Source organism: Crocodylus siamensis, chromosome 8 (assembly GCF_052110815.1).
Source record: "Crocodylus siamensis isolate JL-2025a chromosome 8, ASM5211081v1, whole genome shotgun sequence".
NCBI classification, from domain to species: domain Eukaryota; kingdom Metazoa; phylum Chordata; order Crocodylia; family Crocodylidae; genus Crocodylus; species Crocodylus siamensis.
The window spans coordinates 71,404,810-71,423,391 of NC_143402.1; the positions used below are offsets into that span (position 1 = coordinate 71,404,810).

The following is an 18,582-nucleotide window of genomic DNA, read 5'->3' on the forward strand; positions in this document are numbered from 1 at the left end:
CTGCCAGAATCACTGTATGCAAAGGTTTTTACCCTCTAGAGTAAAAATGCATAGAACAATGTAACAAATAGCATAAGACAGTTTACACCCTTTAATGAGTACAGTTAAAGATTTGACATTCTGTCATTACAAAAGATATGCTGGATACCAGTAATTGTATTTACCGCAGTGATCCTTGTTTTCAAAGCAATTGTACCTTTTAAAACAGCATGACTTGAACCTGCCTCTCCTGCACTCTCACCCGCTCCCCCTAAAAACAGGGAAGGACAGCAACAGACCTTGTTTTTTACAGCACAGTTTCTCAATCATTGTACATGGATTTAACTTACATAGTCTTAAATGGAAGAAGTTAACCATTTTCCCCACACGTTTGAATGTGTCTATTTGCTTCTAGTCTGAAAGATGCCATTGGTTGTGCTTTTGTCAGATTTTATGCATGGGAGGGAAAGGAAGGACTGGACTAACAGGTTGGATACTCGATTATGAGACATTGAGAAGGTTTCAGTCACTTCTAGTTTTCCATTAAACTAAGGAATGAAAAACTATGAAAACAGGCTCTGTATCGTATAGGTGTTGGCAGAATTCATTTCTTCTTAAGAAGTGTTTAGAAACTCTTGTGATAAAGATTATATAACCTCACTAAAAGAAAAGGCAGATTTAAAAATATAGATCAAGCTGTTTTCATAAGTTTTGGTAGGTTTTGTGACTTTTTGTGGATATTTTTGCTACTTTATATTGGGTTTTGGACAGAAACCTGAAAGGCAAAAGTCAGGATGTGGTTCAAAACTGCCATAGTAACATAGCAGAAAACTGACAATTAACAGCTTTTCTATTTTCAAAGATATAAAATTACTTTATTGCCCTTTTAAGGGATACACACACAGACTTGTAGCTACTTAAGCTGTACTCTGATAATGGCTGTTCTTTTATTCTGACCATGGGCTATGGTACTGTTAGCAAAATGACTGCCTGAGTTGGAATTGACATAATATTTCTATAAATATTCCAAAGAGATCAGAAATAACCACATGCAGTCAGAACATGTAGAATATAGCTCATCCAAAAAGCAGCACCTTTAGCAGCAGTGATCCAAATATGACATTGTGGTTTTTGATTCCGTAATAACTTAAAAAGGATGATTTCCAACTTTCCTTCTATGATGCACAAAAACAGGATGGATCACGAAAAAATCCTTATTTAATTCACGAGATTAGGTAGAGTATTTACAGGAATGAGTATTCATGTTCACTATTTAGGTGGAAGTGTTAATTTTCTGCATTGTGATTGTTAATCTACTATATATCCAAGAACGTATAGTAAGGAATAGGAAATCATTACATCTTGACAACATTTTTTGTATTTGATTACAAAGACTTCCCTTTAGCCACACGTTCTGTCAAAATATTGGAATAAAAAAGAAACATCTGAAAGAACAACAGTATATACCTGTAATGGTACAATAATTAATAGACATTCAAATTGTGTGGTACTTTGCTCCAATGTTTCATCTCCTTCTTGTGTCTCTAGACCATCCGTACAAACTGGCATTGGCAGGTACCAGAGATTATATTCACTACGTCAATATTGTATATTATTGATAACCTGGAAGAGGCAACTTTTGTCCTTCCTTTGCTTGAAAAAAAGTGTAAGAAAGAGTGATCACATCGACAGCAGCCAATCTGGGGTCCTCTGCAAATTCAGGATCAATGTAGAAGAAGACAGGCATGTCCACTTCCTCATGGGGATTCAGCCGCTGTTCTTCAAAGCAAAAGCACTGCACATGGAAAGCAGGAACAGTTACAAAAACGTTACATTGTATGCTAGAGCAAAGATCTTCTGCATCTGTTTCACTATGCTCATACCTTGACAAGTTTTAAATGTCAAGCAGGACTGAGGTGGAGTTCCATCTCATTGGAAACGTGAGGGTACAAAGACCTCTGTATGATGATGTGGAGATAGTCTTCTACCCTTTGTTGTGTGGACCATTATTTTAATAGAGACTGTCCATGAAATGACCTTTCTCCCACATTTGTGATTGCAAGGATCATTTCTGTTTGGTAAATCCCATTACTGTGACAATACTAAATACATTAATGGGAAAGTACTGGTAGAAAAGTATTAAATAGCTTTTAGTGGATAGCCTGTACCATATGACAAGACAGTTCATCACTATGTGACAGAAAATGCATGCATTGCTGTTTTGGAATCTCTCAAACAGAGCTTCAGTATTTGACTTCTATTATTAAAAAGCCTAAGCTGAGAGAACAGATCAAGTCATGGCTATTTTAAAGTTCATGCATCTGAAAACCTACATTTTGCAGGTTGTCAGCAAATTAAAGTATCACCCTAATATTTACAAAAGCAAAACTTTTGCTTGTGGGAGAAGTATTAGGTTAGCATCAAGCTGAACAGCTGTACTTGTGCCTGGGAGTATCACATTTAACTTACCTGTATTTTATTGAAATATTGCCCAGCTTCGAAAGGCACCACATTATAGGTAGAGATGCCAATTATAGGTTTGTCAGTTGAATTCTTTGCTTTGTAAAAGGCTAGTGCAGTCTCTCCTGGTACCACCTGTTGAATGAAGAATTGTGTATTGTGATTTATACTTCCAACTACCCACTAACCCTCACACCAAGCACTTTGAGGTGTAACTGATTTATTTCAGAAATATTCATTTCAATCACCCCCTGCAAAAATGAAGGCGGAGTCACCACCTGTCTTTGTGTTTGAAAAATGCTAGCAAAGCTGACGACACACATCCAGAGGGGAAGTGGACTGGAAATTAAAACAGTCACTGAAGGCCAGGACCAGGTCAGGAGCCTGCCTCTGTGGCATGCTGCTTTAGGGCACTTAGTAGGTGGGGGGCACTGGGTTCTGTTGCCCGCCTGCAGCATTATGTCTGTTTTTAACCAGTGACTGTCTCGTGTAAAATGTGTGCAGTTCAGGAAGCAGAGATCCAGGAGACCCCACTCCTGGCTGTAAGCTCTGGCCACTGGGCAGTTATTATTTTTCATTGGCTTTTTCTGGCTCCATGAACCTTGCGTTCCTCCAGCAGTCTTCAGTTGGGGGAGGAGGATACTCCCACTCGACTTAGCCTATAGCCCACAAGGGGACAGAGGACAAAATGAACTGCTGAGAATTTGGTCTAACCATGAGACTAAAAAAGCTGACACTGCTGCCACCAACCATATCTTTTAATTAAAGTGTCTATGGCTGCTGTATTTTGCACTGAACTTAAGGCTGAGGAGCTGAAAGGCTTGAGGAGCAAAGGATCCAAATGGTCTTAAAATGTAGGAATTCTCAGATCCAAACAAGTCATCAGGTGCAGGTTAGATCATAATTTTGGACTTATGACTTCAGGTGCCTATGTCCTTCTTTCCAAGCTGCACCGAGTCCCAATTCTGTACGCACTCATGTGAACGGTATGGACCTGAATGGTCTTGCTGCTGGCTGGCCAAGATGCGGAGATTTTTACAGTCAAGTTCAAGTTTCTTCAGGACCAGATTCCTGTACATCCAAGTGACTTCCTCACAGGACCTGGGCGTAATACTACAACAAGGCGAAGATTTAAAAAGAATGATTGATCACCGTGTCACTTACATATATTTCATTTTGCTGAGGTCTGAAACTCCAGTGTAAGCTCGTGTGCACATCTGCATTGAACGCAACCTTGATGATCCGATCTTTAACGGGTTCCATAGTCTCGATGTGGTCTGAGCTGTGACCTGCCACCGCCGACCCTCCGAGTCCAGTGGTCTGCAGAACCAGGGAGAGTTCGTATTACTGCCATCTTAAGTATAAAATTAAGGATGTTTTGAGGCACTGGGAATTTCACTCTCTGGAAAGAAGCCCCCTGGGTTACACCTCCCAGTCAATTAAAAAAAACAAATTGGTTTCAAGCAGTGCTTCCCGCCCAGTCCAGTTCAGACTTTTTTTGGTGTCTTATTGTATTTATTTCATCTGAATACCTACGCTGTTATTTTTGGGTTTTGGTATGCAAATTTCTCGCTCAATGATTTCATTTCTCAGTAAGCTTCCCTTATGTTTTCTTATTTTTATTTCTTTCTCATTTTACTTCTCACTGCTTTATTTCTCATTGGCTTCATGTCTCGGCAAACTTCCCTTAATACATAAAAATGTATTATTTTATTTCTCAATCATTACAATGATTTGTCACTGATTTCACTTCTCAGTAAACGTCCCTTAATAGAGTCAAACGTATTATTTCCAACTATTTCTCAATCACTGTATTTCCTCGCTGCCCGATCCCTGTCCCGCCCGTTTCGTTCTTCGCTCCCGCCGTCGCCGGGTCTCGGTGACCGCTTCCTTCCCCCGCGGGGCCCCGCGCCTCCCCATCTGCCGCCAGCGGCCGGGGCGGGACCGGGATCGCACCTGGCAGTAGAGGCGGTAGAGCGGCACGGCGGCGTAGGCCAGCCCCACCATGCCCACGGCGGTGGCGGCCACGTAGGTGAGCGCCGTGCGGTTGCGGCGCCGCCAGTCCCGCCGCTGGTCGCGCGCCGAGGGGAGGCCGCTCCGCAGCCCGCGCAACGCCGCCGCCCCGGGCCGGGCCCCGCCGCCCCGCCATCCCCACTCCCACCCCGCCCCGGGCCCCAGCCGCCACAGCGCCAGCGCCGGCCAGCCCCGCCCGCACAGCCCCATCCCCAGCCCCGCGCAGCACGTCACGTGAGCGGCTCCGCCTCCTGTCGCGAGACCTTGCGCGGCGGAGCGTCGCGCGCTACGGCGGCCGCGAGGTGAGTGCGCGTTCGCCCCGCCCCCCCCCGCCTCAGGGCTGCCCTGCGCCCGGGCGGCACCGGCGGAGCGCGGCGGGGGCAGCGGCGGTACAGACCACGTACGTGTGCGCGCGTGTGTGCAGACAGGTGCACACTACACAGATCTGCATGCACGTGTATGTGCCCGTCTGCATGCGTGCATATATATATATATATATATGCATATACTTATGGGTATGTGTGTGTGTATGTAAGTGTGTATATGTGGATATTTATCTATGTATGTAGATACATATGCGTGCGTGTGCGTATACACACACACAGGTATCCAGGTTGTAGCCATATTACTTGAGAGGACGGGGCAATCAGGACTCATCTTATTAGACCAACGAGATTTTTGCAAAAAAAAAAAAAAAAAGTTCTCTCATTGCCAGCCTTTGGGCACAAACCCCCTTCATCAGGCATTGGAGAAAAGAGCGTCGAAGGTCACCTGGGTAGAAATAAAAGTTCATATAGGATTTCATAGAGATGTTGAAAATTTTGCACAGCCCTAATACGTGTGTGTGTGTGTATAACCTGGACAGTGGCAATACGTAGGGGGGTCATGCACCCCCTACAAAAAGTTTGTGTGTGTGTGTGTTTGTGCGCGTGTGTATATTAGAAAGTTCATAGGATTTCACAGAGGAGTCAGTAGGTGGAAAACTGCTCTGGGCAGGCGGTTCGTAGCTGGTGCGGAGCCTCTCACCTTCTGGGATCATCTGTGATGATGCAGACTGCCTCGAAACAAAGGCAGGAGTAGGATTTCGGGTTTCAGGTGGTCACCGTTGCTTCCTGCTTGAGAAAATATGAAGATTTCGTTTGTTTAAAAATCGGCTAAAATTCGATTTCTTCTGTGTGTCAGGTATCCGGGTTCATGAATAACGCGAGCCCCCAGCAGCTGGGGGGGCACAGTAGCACTGGCAGCAGCGGGAATGTGGCAGCGCTGGCAGGTAATGTGGAGGTGGTAACCAGGGAGCTCCTACAGATGGGTGGTGGGAGGGGGATGGTGAGCGCCGACCAGGGGTCAGCAACCATGTGCAGATGCCGTCAGTGATGCCCAGCGGCAATTGCTGGCTGCCCGCAGATGCTGGTGGGGGTGGCGAGCGGCAGCCGCCCACAGGTGCTGCCAACAATGTCAGCGGCACCTTTTTGTAGGGTGGGGGTGTGTACCCACGTGTCCCCCTCATGCATCGCCACTGTTCAGGTTATATGCACACATGCACATACACAAATAATATACACACACACACACTCACACATTAGGGCGGTGCAAAATTTCAGCAGCTGTTTTGTTTCAGAGGTGTTTTAGGCCATTTCAGCACCCAAAACACCAACTCCAAATCGAAATGGAAGGCTGTGAAACAAAACGAGGCATTGGAAACATTTGGGAAATTTCAGAGTTTTGTAGGGAAACAGCTGTATGCTGCTGCCCTGCCATGCGATTCGGCTGCACGGGGTGCAGGGATCCAGGCCAGGGATGTTCTCGCCACAGCTGCCCGCCCCGCACTGCCCTTGCTGATGCAGGGCTGCACGGGGTAAGCAGCAGCAGCAACAAGGAGACCTCCAGCATAGATGTCTGCTTCCTGCAGAGCTAGGTCACGTGGCAAGGCAATGCTGGTCTCTGCTGCATGACCTGGCTCTGCAGGGAGCAGAAATCCAGGACAGGCAGTGACGGTGAGAAGACCCCAGCGTGGATCTCTGCTCCCCGTGGAGCCAGGTCGCACAGCAGAGACCAGCATGTTTGCTCTCTGCTCTGTGCTGCTTCCCTGCCCCACAATCCAGCGTGACAGGGATCAGAGATTTGTCCGGGGGTCTTCCCATTTACATGGAGGGCAGCGGACCTTCCCCTCTCCCAGATGAGCCACCGATGGCCCCACCAGGGCTCTGCATCCCCATGCCCTGCCCGACTGGGCAGTAGGGCTGTGCAAAGCATCCCTTGTAGCCAGTCCAAAACAGATTCGGAGGAGAGAGAGATATCAGGAGGCACTACTTCACAGTCGGGTCGGCTAGGATCTGGAACCAACTTCCAAGGGAAGTGGTGCTCGCTCCTACCCTGGGGGTCTTCAGAAGGAGGCTAGATAGACAGCTTGCCGGGGTCGTTTGACCCCAGCATTCTTTCCTGACCATGGCAGGGGTTTGGACTTGATGATCTGCTCAGGTCCCTTCTGACCCTATCAACTATGAAACTGAGATTCGACTGAAACGAAACAGGACAGTGATCTGAAACACCAAAACGAATCGCTGTCCTCCAAAATAGCCGAAACCGAATCGAAACACAGCCATCTCTCACAGGCACGCGCGCGCACACGTATATATGCCTACGTATGTGCCTGTGTGCATACATATATGCATGCATGCATGTACATGTTTGCAGGCACACGTACGTATATGTCTGATGGGGTTAAAAATGTGGAGGGAGAGGAGCAGTTGAGGCAAGGAGAGAGGGGCAAGAAAGGGGCCAGGAATTCATTTTGGCTGGAAATGGGAAGGCTTCTGAGCCGTGTAGACCAAGGGTCTGACACCTTTTCCCAGTAGGAGCAGTGGGGGACAGCCAGGTGGGCTGAGCTCTAACACGGAGCTTGGTGTGTTTATGACCAATTGCAGGGGGCAGTTGCCAGCCTTTGTGAGCTCAGCCGGCCCCTTCCAGCAACCTGTGGTGAGCTCCTAACGTTTGCAGGTGGTGCTGTTGTGTGTCAGTTAGTGCTACCCTGTTGCATCACAGTATTTTGCTGCAGAGGTGACTTCTGGCTGTGCTAACCTAGGATGTAATGCAGAGTAATGAGCAGTAGCCCAGCAGTTTTTCAGATGGTGTTTTGGTACAGAAGAGCAAGAAGACACCGCTCTTATCCCTTGTCTAGCTCCATTTATTTCCACAAATGCTTTGACCTTGGAGGCAAGCAGCAGTTATGGGTGGTGTCTCGCTGCATTGTGTGATGTGTTGGTTTTTTCTGTGGTTCAAGCTATCGTGTTTTGCTGGAGGATCACTCTAATTTGCATTGATTTGACTAGGTGTTTATGTAGAACTTGAACATGTTGCCTAAATTACCCAGGGTGTTGTAGAGCACAGTGATTTCTGGACAAGTTCAGACAAATTCACAAACACAGCAAATGCAAACAGCACCAGTTTCATGCACTGAAACTGTATATGAAAGTTTTACTTTGGTGTGTTGCTTTTCTTTTCTCCATGGTGTTGCCTTCACTAACATGGGATATTTAGCAGCTCCTGACACTGCTTCACTCCTTGTCTAGAGGGTCGAATAGTGTGGAATTATAAAGCCTTGAGTGAAGTCTGGGGAAATTTGCTCTGGTTTTATTTAATTTTCCCCAACTGTGCCACAGTATTCATATAGAGAAAAAAGAAACAAGTTGAACTAAACTGTTACAAAGAAACAATATCTTGCAAATAGCAACGGATGGAAAATTTCAGAGGGAAAGATTTCCTTTTTCGCCCTGGTTTAAAGGGTTTGCTATTATTTATAGAAATAGCACTTAGGAAGCGACTACCCCCACACAGGAGAGAGCTGTATGCTGAATGGGTTCATTACAATGCATTCATTATATTAGTTGATGGGTTAGGAAGAATAGTATTTCCATCTGCTTCTGTATAGCACTTTTCATCCACTGAATTTACACACTTCATTAAGTTAAACCTCAGAAGACTTATTGTGAAATAGGTACTTGTCTCTACAGACACAAGATGTGAAGAGATCATGCTGTTATGCATACATAATTTTCTTGATAAATGGTTTTAGCTTTAGATTTTGAGACTGCTTCAGAGTTGTAGAACAAGCTCTACTTGATTTGACTTTGTAATTCATTTGGATTCTTATTCTTTAGTGATGCCTGTGTTTCCTCTCTTAAAGACAAGAAACACATGGCTGAAACCTCATCCTTTAGATTCTGACTTATATTAATGTTGCATTTTCAGAACATAATGTTCTCAGGTGCCAATCTGAAGGGTGAGGGGGTAATGTGTATGTACTTCCTTATACAGTTAAGTTGCCAGCTCACTCCAGAAACACACTATTTGTGATCAAGGCCCCTTGTTTCTCAGCGCAAGGAAGGGACAGAAAACTCCTACAATTTAGTATTAAAACAAAAGGGAAGGAGAAAGCACAGGAAAATGAAGTAAAACACTTGGTTTAAAGTTGATGTGTTTGAGCTACTCTATAGATGAATCAGTCCAATATTTTTGACCTAGCCCTGTTCCGGTAGTTTATCAAATCGCTATAACCTAAATTTAAATGTATGCCATTTAAATGTATAGCGTTGGGGCTGGACAAAAGGTAGTTGCCTAAACTCAGTTGAAACAGTGTACCTTAAATACACAGCTCTGTCATTGCCTTGGTATTAACAACCCTGAAACGGAGTAGCTTCTGTCATTTTCAAGGCTTTGAGGAGCAATCCTGAGAATAACTTAGAAGCCTTTAAAATGAGGAGAGCTAATCAGTTTTGTGGGCTGATCATACCAGGAGCAAAGATAGAGCTGGTTACTTAAGGAGCATTGTAACAATAACATCTCCAAAGCTAACTAGCTCCTATCATTTTCAGTATCTCTAATGCAGCCTTTTCACAGCTGCTTCTCCTTTATTGCTTCTGACTTAGTTGACAGGAGTACAATCAAGTTCCAAAGTAGACAGTGGGGCTGAAATATGCAGTGACCCCAAGAAGAATATGTGCTTAACTGATATGCAGATATAAGAGACAAAGACCCTAGATGTTAAGGTATTTGCTGTTTTGCTCCTCTGCAAAGTGTTCACGGCCAGCAATAATAAGAAAATTGGTTCTAAGCAGTTGGAAATAAAGACTCACTCTATGCAAGTTTCAAAAGGCGGTTTCTCCTTCTTTGCAGCAATCATTAATCTTGGTCATGAGACAGAATCTTCCATTCTGAGCTCTTAATGAAACAGTTCATCTAGAAAGATGGCCACTACAGAGCCCCTATCAAAAAAGTAAGTAATACATTTTTCATTCTTATTATTTTAAAAGGCCAAGTGGTCTTTGGATTGCAGAATCAAATTCTCTGTGGTCTCATTGCTGGTGTGTTGTTCTTGTGATTCCCTTATGGTAAACAGCTCGATAATGTGACAGTATAGTGCAATTTCTGAAGCATAGAAATATTTTTAATTGTTTGTTTTTTATTTTCTTGCTCGCTATGACTCTGGAGATCAAAGGTTTCTGTTTATCTACTGAACAAGCATCCTCATGTTGTTCTATCATTGTACCTTGTCTTTGCCCTGAAGCAAGCACTTCTAAATGCTGGGAGATTGTTTAGTCATCACGTGCATTTGCTGTAAAGCTATGCTATTTTTTTTAATCTGTGGAAACTTGTGCACTAGATACTATGCTGACACCATGAAATTTAGGTGCAAAGGAGCTCTTAAACTCTTATGTCATTTAGCCTGCGCTGGTTAGGCAGTACAGGTGTTCCCTTAGAAGCCTTGGGCTCCTATACATATGCAGGGAGCCTGCTCTGATGCACTGGAAATCCAGCCTGTAAATCAACTGTAAAACTTAAAACAGAATATCTAAGTTTATTAAGTGTCATCTCTAAATATGTAAAAAAAATAGTCTTGATTAATCAAGTCTGCTGGAGTGCGGAAATTAACGTGCTTCAGCAGACTTCAGTGTCATGGGACATGTGACACTTGGGTGCTCTTAATTAGCACAACTCACTAATTAAAGACCACCCCCATGCCTCTCAGAGCATGTGTAAAAATGCCCCTTATCTTTTACCTCATGAGAGCTGGTTTTTCTAGGTTCAAAAAATGAGGGAAAACTTAAGACCTGGCATTTTCCAAGGGGTGCTTTCAGTCTAAGAAGGGGATTTGAGTTTAAATGCGTCTTCATGTTTAAAATACTTGTCTACAAAGAATTAGCCAAAATTCATGTTTTGTTCAATTATCTTGTTGTTTATGACTATTTTTTTTTTTTTACATATTTAGAGATGACACTTAATAAATGTAGATATTCTGTTTTAAGTTTTACAGTGACATGGTCTGCAAGATAGCTTTTAAATAATCAATAATTTAGGAAATACCAGCTGCAAGTTATTGTATAACAAAACATCCTCATGGTTTTGGGCTTTAATATACTCGTGAATTTTCATTCTGTAACGTGACAGTTTGCTTTTATGTAATTTGATTTTTGTAGGGGGCCTTTTCCTGCCTTTGTTTATCATCAACATGTTTTTAAATCACTCCATGATTCTTTCTACTAAGGATTACAGGTTTTATTTAGCAGATGATGAATTACTTGAATCTTGCCAGCCTCCATTGCTAACTGGTAATGTTGTATCATGCTGTTTCTACCATTCTAGAATAAGCGTATTATAAATTAGCGAGACCATCAGAAGCTTGTAACTCACTACTTGAAGGAGTATTTCTGAAGAAGTACCTTAAACTGTATGTCCTATCTGGATGTACTAGCATAATAGGAAACATCTGTGGAACATTTTACTTTCCTCAGTACTATTTATTTGTCTGTTTGTGGTATTGCCTATTATGTGCTAGGCCTTTTTCCAGGGCTATATAAGGGAATGATGATTCATGCCCTGAGGAGTTTGTTAGATAGTGATTTTCTACATGAATCAATTTGTCACGGCTTTTAAGAGGGTTTTAAGAACTTCTTCAAGAGGGAGAATGCAGGGGCTTGTGGATGAGTTTAGGGAAATGGAACAATGCATCGAGGTTATATGAAAACAGGACTGAGAAATGAATGGACAGGGGTGAGAAGTCTTGTGAAGTGGAGCTGGTAAGAGCAACGAAAGTGAGGAACCAGCAATAAATATAAATCCTTGAAGAAAGATTTGTGTCTGTTTAAAAAGATGATTATTTCTGATGGAAATTTTGTACTTTATTTATAAAGACCTCTTCTAAGTCTTTAAATTAAACTTTCTGCAGACAAAATTATACAATAAGAAAGTGAAACTCTTCCCATCTACCAATATTTCCTGGAACAAAAAGTGAACTTCTGTTTGTAACTTAAAAAACATAACAACAACGTGGGTGCAGAAAGCCTTGAATAAAATTTCTACTGGTTATCTTCTTCCATTATGTAAAGCATGACCCCAAACCTCGTCTGCACAAGTGATGTGTTTTGCAGTATTATCTGCTGTTGCTACAGCTGATACAATGCTGGTAGTGACAGCAACATTGAGAGGATTGTTGTAGGTGCCAGTGGTGTGTTAAACACCCTGCCGTCTCCCCTTGCTCAGAGTCATTGACCTGCTGCTTAGTATCAACAGCCCGTCTTCTCCCCCTCTTCCAAAATTGCTAGCTCAGGTAGAACTGCATTGGTTGAATCCTGAATTTACCTGAGTAGTTCCAACGAGTCTAGTGAAACTCTGCACGTGAACTTGATGGGAACTGGTACTTCTGATATACTGTGTAATCTTGGGCAGGTCAGTTTGCCCTGCTTTCCCTCTGTCTTACACATTTATATTGCAAGCTTTTCATTCTAGGGATCCTCTTTTCACAGGCTTGTACATAGTTTAGCACAATGTTTAAGAAAATAGAGCATCCTTTCCCAGAAAAGAGGTAACTGTTAGCCAAGTGTATGGACTGTGACTTTAAGGAAGGGGATGTTGAAGCATGTGCTTCCATTTCTAGGATATCCAGGATGCCCTGCTGTGCAACTTCCAGACACTGACAGATGCTGTCTCGTCACAAGCCTGTTCTCTGCTTTAGAAGAGATTCATTTTCTACTGGGACAAAGCTTTCGGTGGAGAGGGGAACGCAGGCTGTGGGTTTCATTTTAAAGGGAAAACCCACAGCTCTAGGGAATTAAGATCCATAGTTGAGAACTTTTAGGGAGAGGACGAGTGATGAAAGTGTGCACAGTCGTTGCATAGTTCCAGAAGAGATACCTGTCAAGTGGGAAAGTATGTGAACAGACGTAGAAGGAAATATTAGAAGTTGAATAACTTGAACAGAAGACTTAGATCTTTCTCTAGACTCAGCCTGATTGACAATGGATTTTTTGTTAGACTAATGAGAGCAGCTCCACAATTTCACCCCAACCCTTCACTTTTAACATAATTCAGGTGAGATGGTGGAGTGCATCCCTCCATGTGTTTGCCGTTAGTCCAGTGGCTATTTTCTGGAGTTGTCAGATATCAGGAACAGAGTTGGCTTTTGTAGTTATTCACTGTCTCTGGAATCTGGTGCTGAAGTTTGTGGGATCGCTTCCAATAACCCTTTGCATGCTTTTATTAAAGCCCACCACCTTTTATTACTTTCTCCAGGAATCTGGCTTGTCTGATAGGATTTTAATGCAGTCATCTCTATTTCCGGTCACCTTGTCCGCATAAGGGAAAGAAGTAAAAGAAAGGATGACTAATATGGTTTGGAAAGAAATATAGGAATAATGGAAAAAGCATTTCTGAGAAAATGTTAATATGAGAATTTCAGAGCAATTTTATGTTCTGCTCACTGACCTGCACGGAAAAGTAGCAACAGGGAAATCTTCTCTTCATCCTGCTGTATATTTTTCTGAATAAAAAGAACACATGTAAAGTATAATCTACAGTGTCAGTTTTGGTCTATACAAAAATGTATAAGGATAAGAATCTCACTTCCACATTAATTCTTTTCTGGTATGGATGGAAATACTAGAGTTATTTTTAATTTGACTGCCATGAACATATGCAAACTATGTAATAAAGATGTTTGGCCTTTGATATTTCCTTCACAATTGGTTTATCTGTCTGTTTAGCTAGCTTTCTTTTTGTGCGGGTGTTTATAATCAAGTCTATTAAGAAGATTTCTTTAAAAAGATCAAAGAAAGGATGTTAATGCTATATTGTTCTTGAACATGTCTGGAGGATCACAGTGGGTACATCTTGGGATGTATAAAAAAGTTGGTTTTTAGTTGTGGTTTGTCTGCCAGGGTCTGGAAATACATCTCATTCTAGACTGACTTGAGGCAAGCAAAAGTGCTTTTTACAGTGCTCCTGGCTTAACAGACTCAAAAGTTGCTACAAACCCACATCTCCTACCCGGAAAAGAGTAAACATTGCTTTGATAGGTGAATTAGTCCATGTGACAAGCAGGGTTTCAGAGGAGATTAGAGAGGCACCCATCTCAATCTGTCTGCGGAGATTTTTATTTTTTTTTTTAGTAACAGGAGCTGTCCCACTCATAACCTTTGTCCTGTTGAACTGGAAACCCTCAGTGCCTTTTGGATGCTTTTATTGTTTTTACCGAGATCTGAAGAATGTCCCTGCTTTCTCCAATGGATGAAGATGAACCAGAACATTTTGATGGGCTCTCTCTTCTGTACTGGTATGCCACACCAATGGGGTTTAATAGCCGTCTTATAGTATTAACTAAGAGAAATGCAGTAAACTTGTTTTCAGACCTGCAACCCTTCTCCGCTTTATTATGTAGTGTTCTGCTTTTGGTGTGATCCTTTCTGGAAAATTACTTTTTGGCCGATAAACTTTGTTGAATATAATGTATATATACAAAAAGTGACTTGAGTGATTTCTTAAGGCTGTATATTAGAAGACACATTTCCATGTACTTATTTTATTATCTTTTGTATTATCGGTGATTTCAGTATTCAGAATCCTCAGTTATGATAAATATTTAGATAATCTAAGTTACCAATATTTTAAACTTTCGTATATATTGAGGTTAATAAAGCAGTGGAAGAAAGTATTAACGATTTAGCTTTAATAGCCTTTATGACAAGCTGATCCCCAAAACTACAAATATTCTGAACCTTGTTTTACCTAAAATATTTAGCTTTTTTTGCTTGTTTATTATCCTGTTTGTGCTAATAGGTTTCAATGTAACAAACCTATACTAATGGCACACATTCTCCATACTCACAGGTAGTATCTTCTGTTTCACCTTTTACTTTTTCTTAGTCTGTTATCAAGTTTCCTTAGTAGTATTCTTTACAAGGAAGTGTTTCATCAAGTATTGTTTGGTTTATGCTGATAATTAAACGTCACTTTTCTTATTATTATACAAAGCATGCTACGATGCATTGTAATTATGATTTTTATTACTATTTAGGTGTCAGTTTTTCTTACTTGCATCATTTTGCTATTAGTGAGGAGTGTTATGTCCTCCTTGGAGTATTCAGTAATATGTGTTAATAGATTATTTTGGTGAAATTAGAACAATTTAGGGTGCAATTTTCAAAAGCAGTCAAGTGCCTGATTCCCAAGTGATGAAAGTGGTTGCAGCACCTTTGCAATAGAGGTGTCTTAATTTACACAATTTGAGGGTCTAGCCATAATGAGTATAGCATCATAACTCATTCTGAAAGTCAACTAGGGCACTTCACAAGATTGGAAAATCCCAGTCCTAGAATATTAAGGTTATAAAGTCATTTTACACCTTACGAATTGCACAGATCCTTTCACTTACAGTGTTTTTGCTAAGAACTGCCATTTAGGTCTGTATAATAGTATGATGTTACCCCTAAATAAAATATTTTATTTATAAGTAATTTATCCACCTGGTTTGCAATTCCTTTTTTTTTTTTTTTTTTTTTTAAAAGTGGCCAGAATATTTTCTTTTGAACTTTATGAGTAATCATTAATATGTGAACGTTCCCTGTGTTTTGTGTACCTCAGGGTTGATTTAGAGCCAGGGTTGATTTAGTTGGTTTTAGGCCACATGCATACATTCTAAATTGGTAATTTAAATTTATTAATAAAGTAAAAACAATTTAGCTCTCTTGACAGTGTTAGTTCATAATCTCAGCTCTACCTAATATATCTGTACATGACATAAATTTAAGGTATCCTTAGAATTGGATGGTTATCATTAGAATCAGTGAAGGTTTATTTCTCAGTCTTGTGTCTTCTTTTTTATGTACCAAAATCTTCATGTACGATATGTAAAGAGATTTCCAGCATGCATTTTGCTATTAGATATTTAAAAGGTTCTTTTTTTATTACAAGTGTTTCGTTCTTAAATTAAACTACTCTTTGTCATTGTTCATAATACTCTTGCATTTTGTATTGTAGGTTCTGTCATTCTTGATGGTCTCTGTTTTTCTTTTAAATACTGAAAAGTTAGAATCTGATTATTGAAATCCTTAGTGGAATGACACCCCCCCTCCCCCCCCGAATTGGATTTGTAGGACTGAGTGGCAAAATGTGTTTGATTTTTAATTTGCTACTTTAAAAAAAAGTCTTGGTAAAATTAACTTTAATAAGAATTTTCCAGATTCCTTCATGATTAATTAAGTTTTATAAACCAAAGACCTGTGTGTTGAAATGAATACATTTTCCACATTTGAGGTTGTACCAAGATTGGCTTCAAAAGATAAGTAGAAAATAAGAATACTTGATGAAGTATTTTATTTTGAGGAACACAAACATTTCAGGAAATATCTAGTTGAATTCTTCCCCCCCTCTTCATTTTTAATAAATAAAAAAGTTACAGTATTTTTTTATTTCTCTGTAGTATTTGAAGGAATGAGTACTGAACTGCAGTTAGAGATGTTTGAGAGAATAGAACAATATACTCTGTGTGTGCGCGCATGTATATTGGTGTATATCTACTCTGGTTAGTCTATAAGGTGCAAATCTACCTTCTTCTACTTGACTGCAGACTAAAACAGCGAATTATGTGTCTCTGCAGTACCAAAAGCCATAATTAAGGAGAAAACTTTTTGTGGACTTCAGAATGGTGTAATTCTTGTTTCTTGAGTGTTTCAGTGATATATATGTGCATCCATGGTGTCTTTTTGAAGGTGATTAACACATTTCAGCGTCAAAGCACTTACTGTATTATTATGGAATAATACATAATATTATATTGTATTATATTAATTAATCTCTTCAACAAAAAGATTGGGTGTAGGGAATGAGGTTGTGAAGTCAGACAGATGGTTTCTTTAGATTATACAGTTCTTTCTTTTCAAGTGTTATACAAATATGCACTGCTAAACTGTCTTTTGGAAGGAATTTCCATTCTGTATCATGCAGAAATAGTAGAAATGATCCCAACAAGGAAATATGATCATTGACAATGATAGCATATCCTAATTGGGATTCATCATTTCTTGTTATCCTGTAGAATAAATGCTTGCTAGGGTAAATTGAGTTCCTTTTGAAACATAAGCTTTTGAAACAATAATGTTCCCCAGTAGTCCTTTTTTCTGCCTACGGTAAAGGGCACGTTTTGAAAGTTAAAAGAACAAAACGGATTGAAGAAAAACTGGCTTGTCTCCTGGGTTGTCTCTTCTTTTTCTCTCATTTATTTCTTTGTTGATGCCTGTAAGTTATTTAAGTGCACACTTCTCAGTAGTACAGACATCTTAATACCACTTATCTTGCATGTGACAGCATAATGGGGATTATTGGGCAGATAGTTTGTCTGCCTTGGGAGGTGCAAAGGCCCTTGAAAACAGAGCTGATGTGGTTTACTACACAAGCAGGACAACATTTGGAAGCGTACGCTTCCACGGGTTGGAACTTGGTTTCAGGAGGTTACTTTGTACCTAGAACCTCAGTTCTCACCCTTTCTTCCAGCTCTGCATCTTACCTCGATGTCCACTTGAGTCCTTGCAGAAAAGGAGCATATGGTCTGGTATATGTGGTGCATTGGGTTTTGTAGGAGGATTTGGGTTACATATCTACCACTTTGAGTCTTTTTTTCCCTTCCTTGTGAATGGATTATAGTTGTTCTGCTTCACTTTAGCATCAAGTTGTAGGAAATAGAAGTGACTACTCAGCTGAGCATCTCATCGAGGGCATGGCTGAAAAGCTAAGCAATGCTAATGCTTTCCTTTTTTCTTTCTTTCCTTTTTATAGGGCAGGTGGGTCCTCTCAAAAAAAAAGTAGATGACAAGTTATTTATGGTTTAATTTAGGTTTTGTTTCAAAAGCCTCCATGTGAGTGAAAATGGATCTGGGTAAATAATGCTTGGACTGTTAATACCTTTTTGCACCCAGGTTTTTTAACACTTTTGCATAGTCTTGGGGGGATTTCTGATGTGTTTATAAATTCAGTTCTTAGGATTATCACTCCTTTGGGGGGAATTTCCTTAATTATTTGCCCCTCAAGTTTCAGGGTCATAAAGTAATGCCCTTGCCATTTGACAAATCAGTCTGCCCTCACCTACATTTCTTATTCTTGCATTCTGTGTTTGGGTAAGAGTGAAGCTTCTGTAAATTAAGGGGGAGAGAGAATGATGTTTGTTGAGAGAATGAGATATGGAAGGAAAGAGATCACCAGTAATTAGGTGCTAGAGAGTTGTGCTCTTCCATTGGCTCTGGAAATATTGCAGTGATGCCCATATTAGCAATAGAATTTAAAAAATCTTTACTTCCTTAATAAGAACTTCCTGTGGTTCATATGCTCTGTGCTAAATGAGACCAGGTTTGAGTTATTTAATAAGTTAACCCTCTTTTATTATCATGTAAGGATTTGAAAATTTGACCTGAAATATTTCTAGGAAAGGCCCAGTGGGTACATGTATTATATTTACTTCCCCATCTTGTTTCAGTATGAAAGTATCCTCTTATCTGTCACATTTTTCCTTCACAGTACAGTAACACTTAGTCAAAAACATCACTAAAGATGAAATATAACAAGAACCACTGTAGTTTTTACATATTTTTATTTCCCAAAGTGAATTTTCATTATTAGAATTTTAACAGCTCTGATTTTTTTTAAATTTTTTTTTTTAGGACTATAATGGGTCCTTATGGAATCAATCGTGCTGTACATCGCATTACTCTTTCTGATTGTCAGAATGGATTGGGTAAGTAGATTGCATATATAATTGTCTTTAAATGAACCAGCTGTCATGAGGTAAAATCAACAGGAGAGAAAGTTTCT

The 18,582-nt window shown here is 40.7% G+C and overlaps 2 protein-coding genes across 6 annotated transcripts in view; one reads left to right on the forward strand and one right to left on the reverse strand.

The window, feature by feature from the left end:
* Nucleotides 1-76: 76 nt before the first annotated feature.
* COX11 (cytochrome c oxidase copper chaperone COX11) lies at nucleotides 77-4,677 on the reverse strand. Its single transcript, XM_090059265.1, has 4 exons — nucleotides 4,396-4,677; nucleotides 3,604-3,759; nucleotides 2,449-2,574; nucleotides 77-1,774 (listed from the first exon to the last, which is right to left on the reverse strand). The coding sequence occupies exons 1-4, from the start codon at nucleotides 4,660-4,662 to the stop codon at nucleotides 1,592-1,594; spliced, it is 732 nt and encodes a 243-aa protein (XP_089915391.1). The 5' UTR covers nucleotides 4,663-4,677; the 3' UTR covers nucleotides 77-1,591.
* An 81-nt stretch (nucleotides 4,678-4,758) lies between these two features.
* STXBP4 (syntaxin binding protein 4) overlaps nucleotides 4,759-18,582 on the forward strand; it is a 126,196-nt gene continuing 112,372 nt past the window's right edge. For 3 of the 5 annotated variants that reach the window (XM_090059264.1, XM_090059259.1, XM_090059263.1), the window contains exons 1-4: nucleotides 4,759-4,852; nucleotides 5,635-5,722; nucleotides 9,625-9,724; nucleotides 18,432-18,505. In XM_090059264.1, the coding sequence (XP_089915390.1) occupies nucleotides 9,696-9,724; nucleotides 18,432-18,505 (103 nt within the window). In that variant the 5' untranslated portion in view covers nucleotides 4,759-4,852; nucleotides 5,635-5,722; nucleotides 9,625-9,695. Of the gene's footprint in view, nucleotides 4,910-5,042; nucleotides 5,548-5,634; nucleotides 5,723-9,624; nucleotides 9,725-18,431; nucleotides 18,506-18,582 lie in introns of those variants that run through there. The other 2 variants (XM_090059260.1, XM_090059261.1) reach the window with 2 other exon arrangements.

What these genes read in the sequence shown, in the direction of transcription:
- COX11 (XM_090059265.1), bottom strand. Translation starts at nt 4,662, where the DNA reads ATGGGGCTGTGCGGGCGGGGCTGGCCGGCGCTGGCGCTGTGGCGGCTG. An exon ending in TCTACCGCCTCTACTGCCAG is followed by an intron (nt 3,760 to 4,395) that starts GTGCGATCCCGG and finishes CTGGTTCTGCAG; the next exon opens with ACCACTGGACTCGGAGGGTC. An exon ending in CTCAGCAAAATGAAATATAT is followed by an intron (nt 2,575 to 3,603) that starts GTAAGTGACACG and finishes TTCATTCAACAG; the next exon opens with GTGGTACCAGGAGAGACTGC.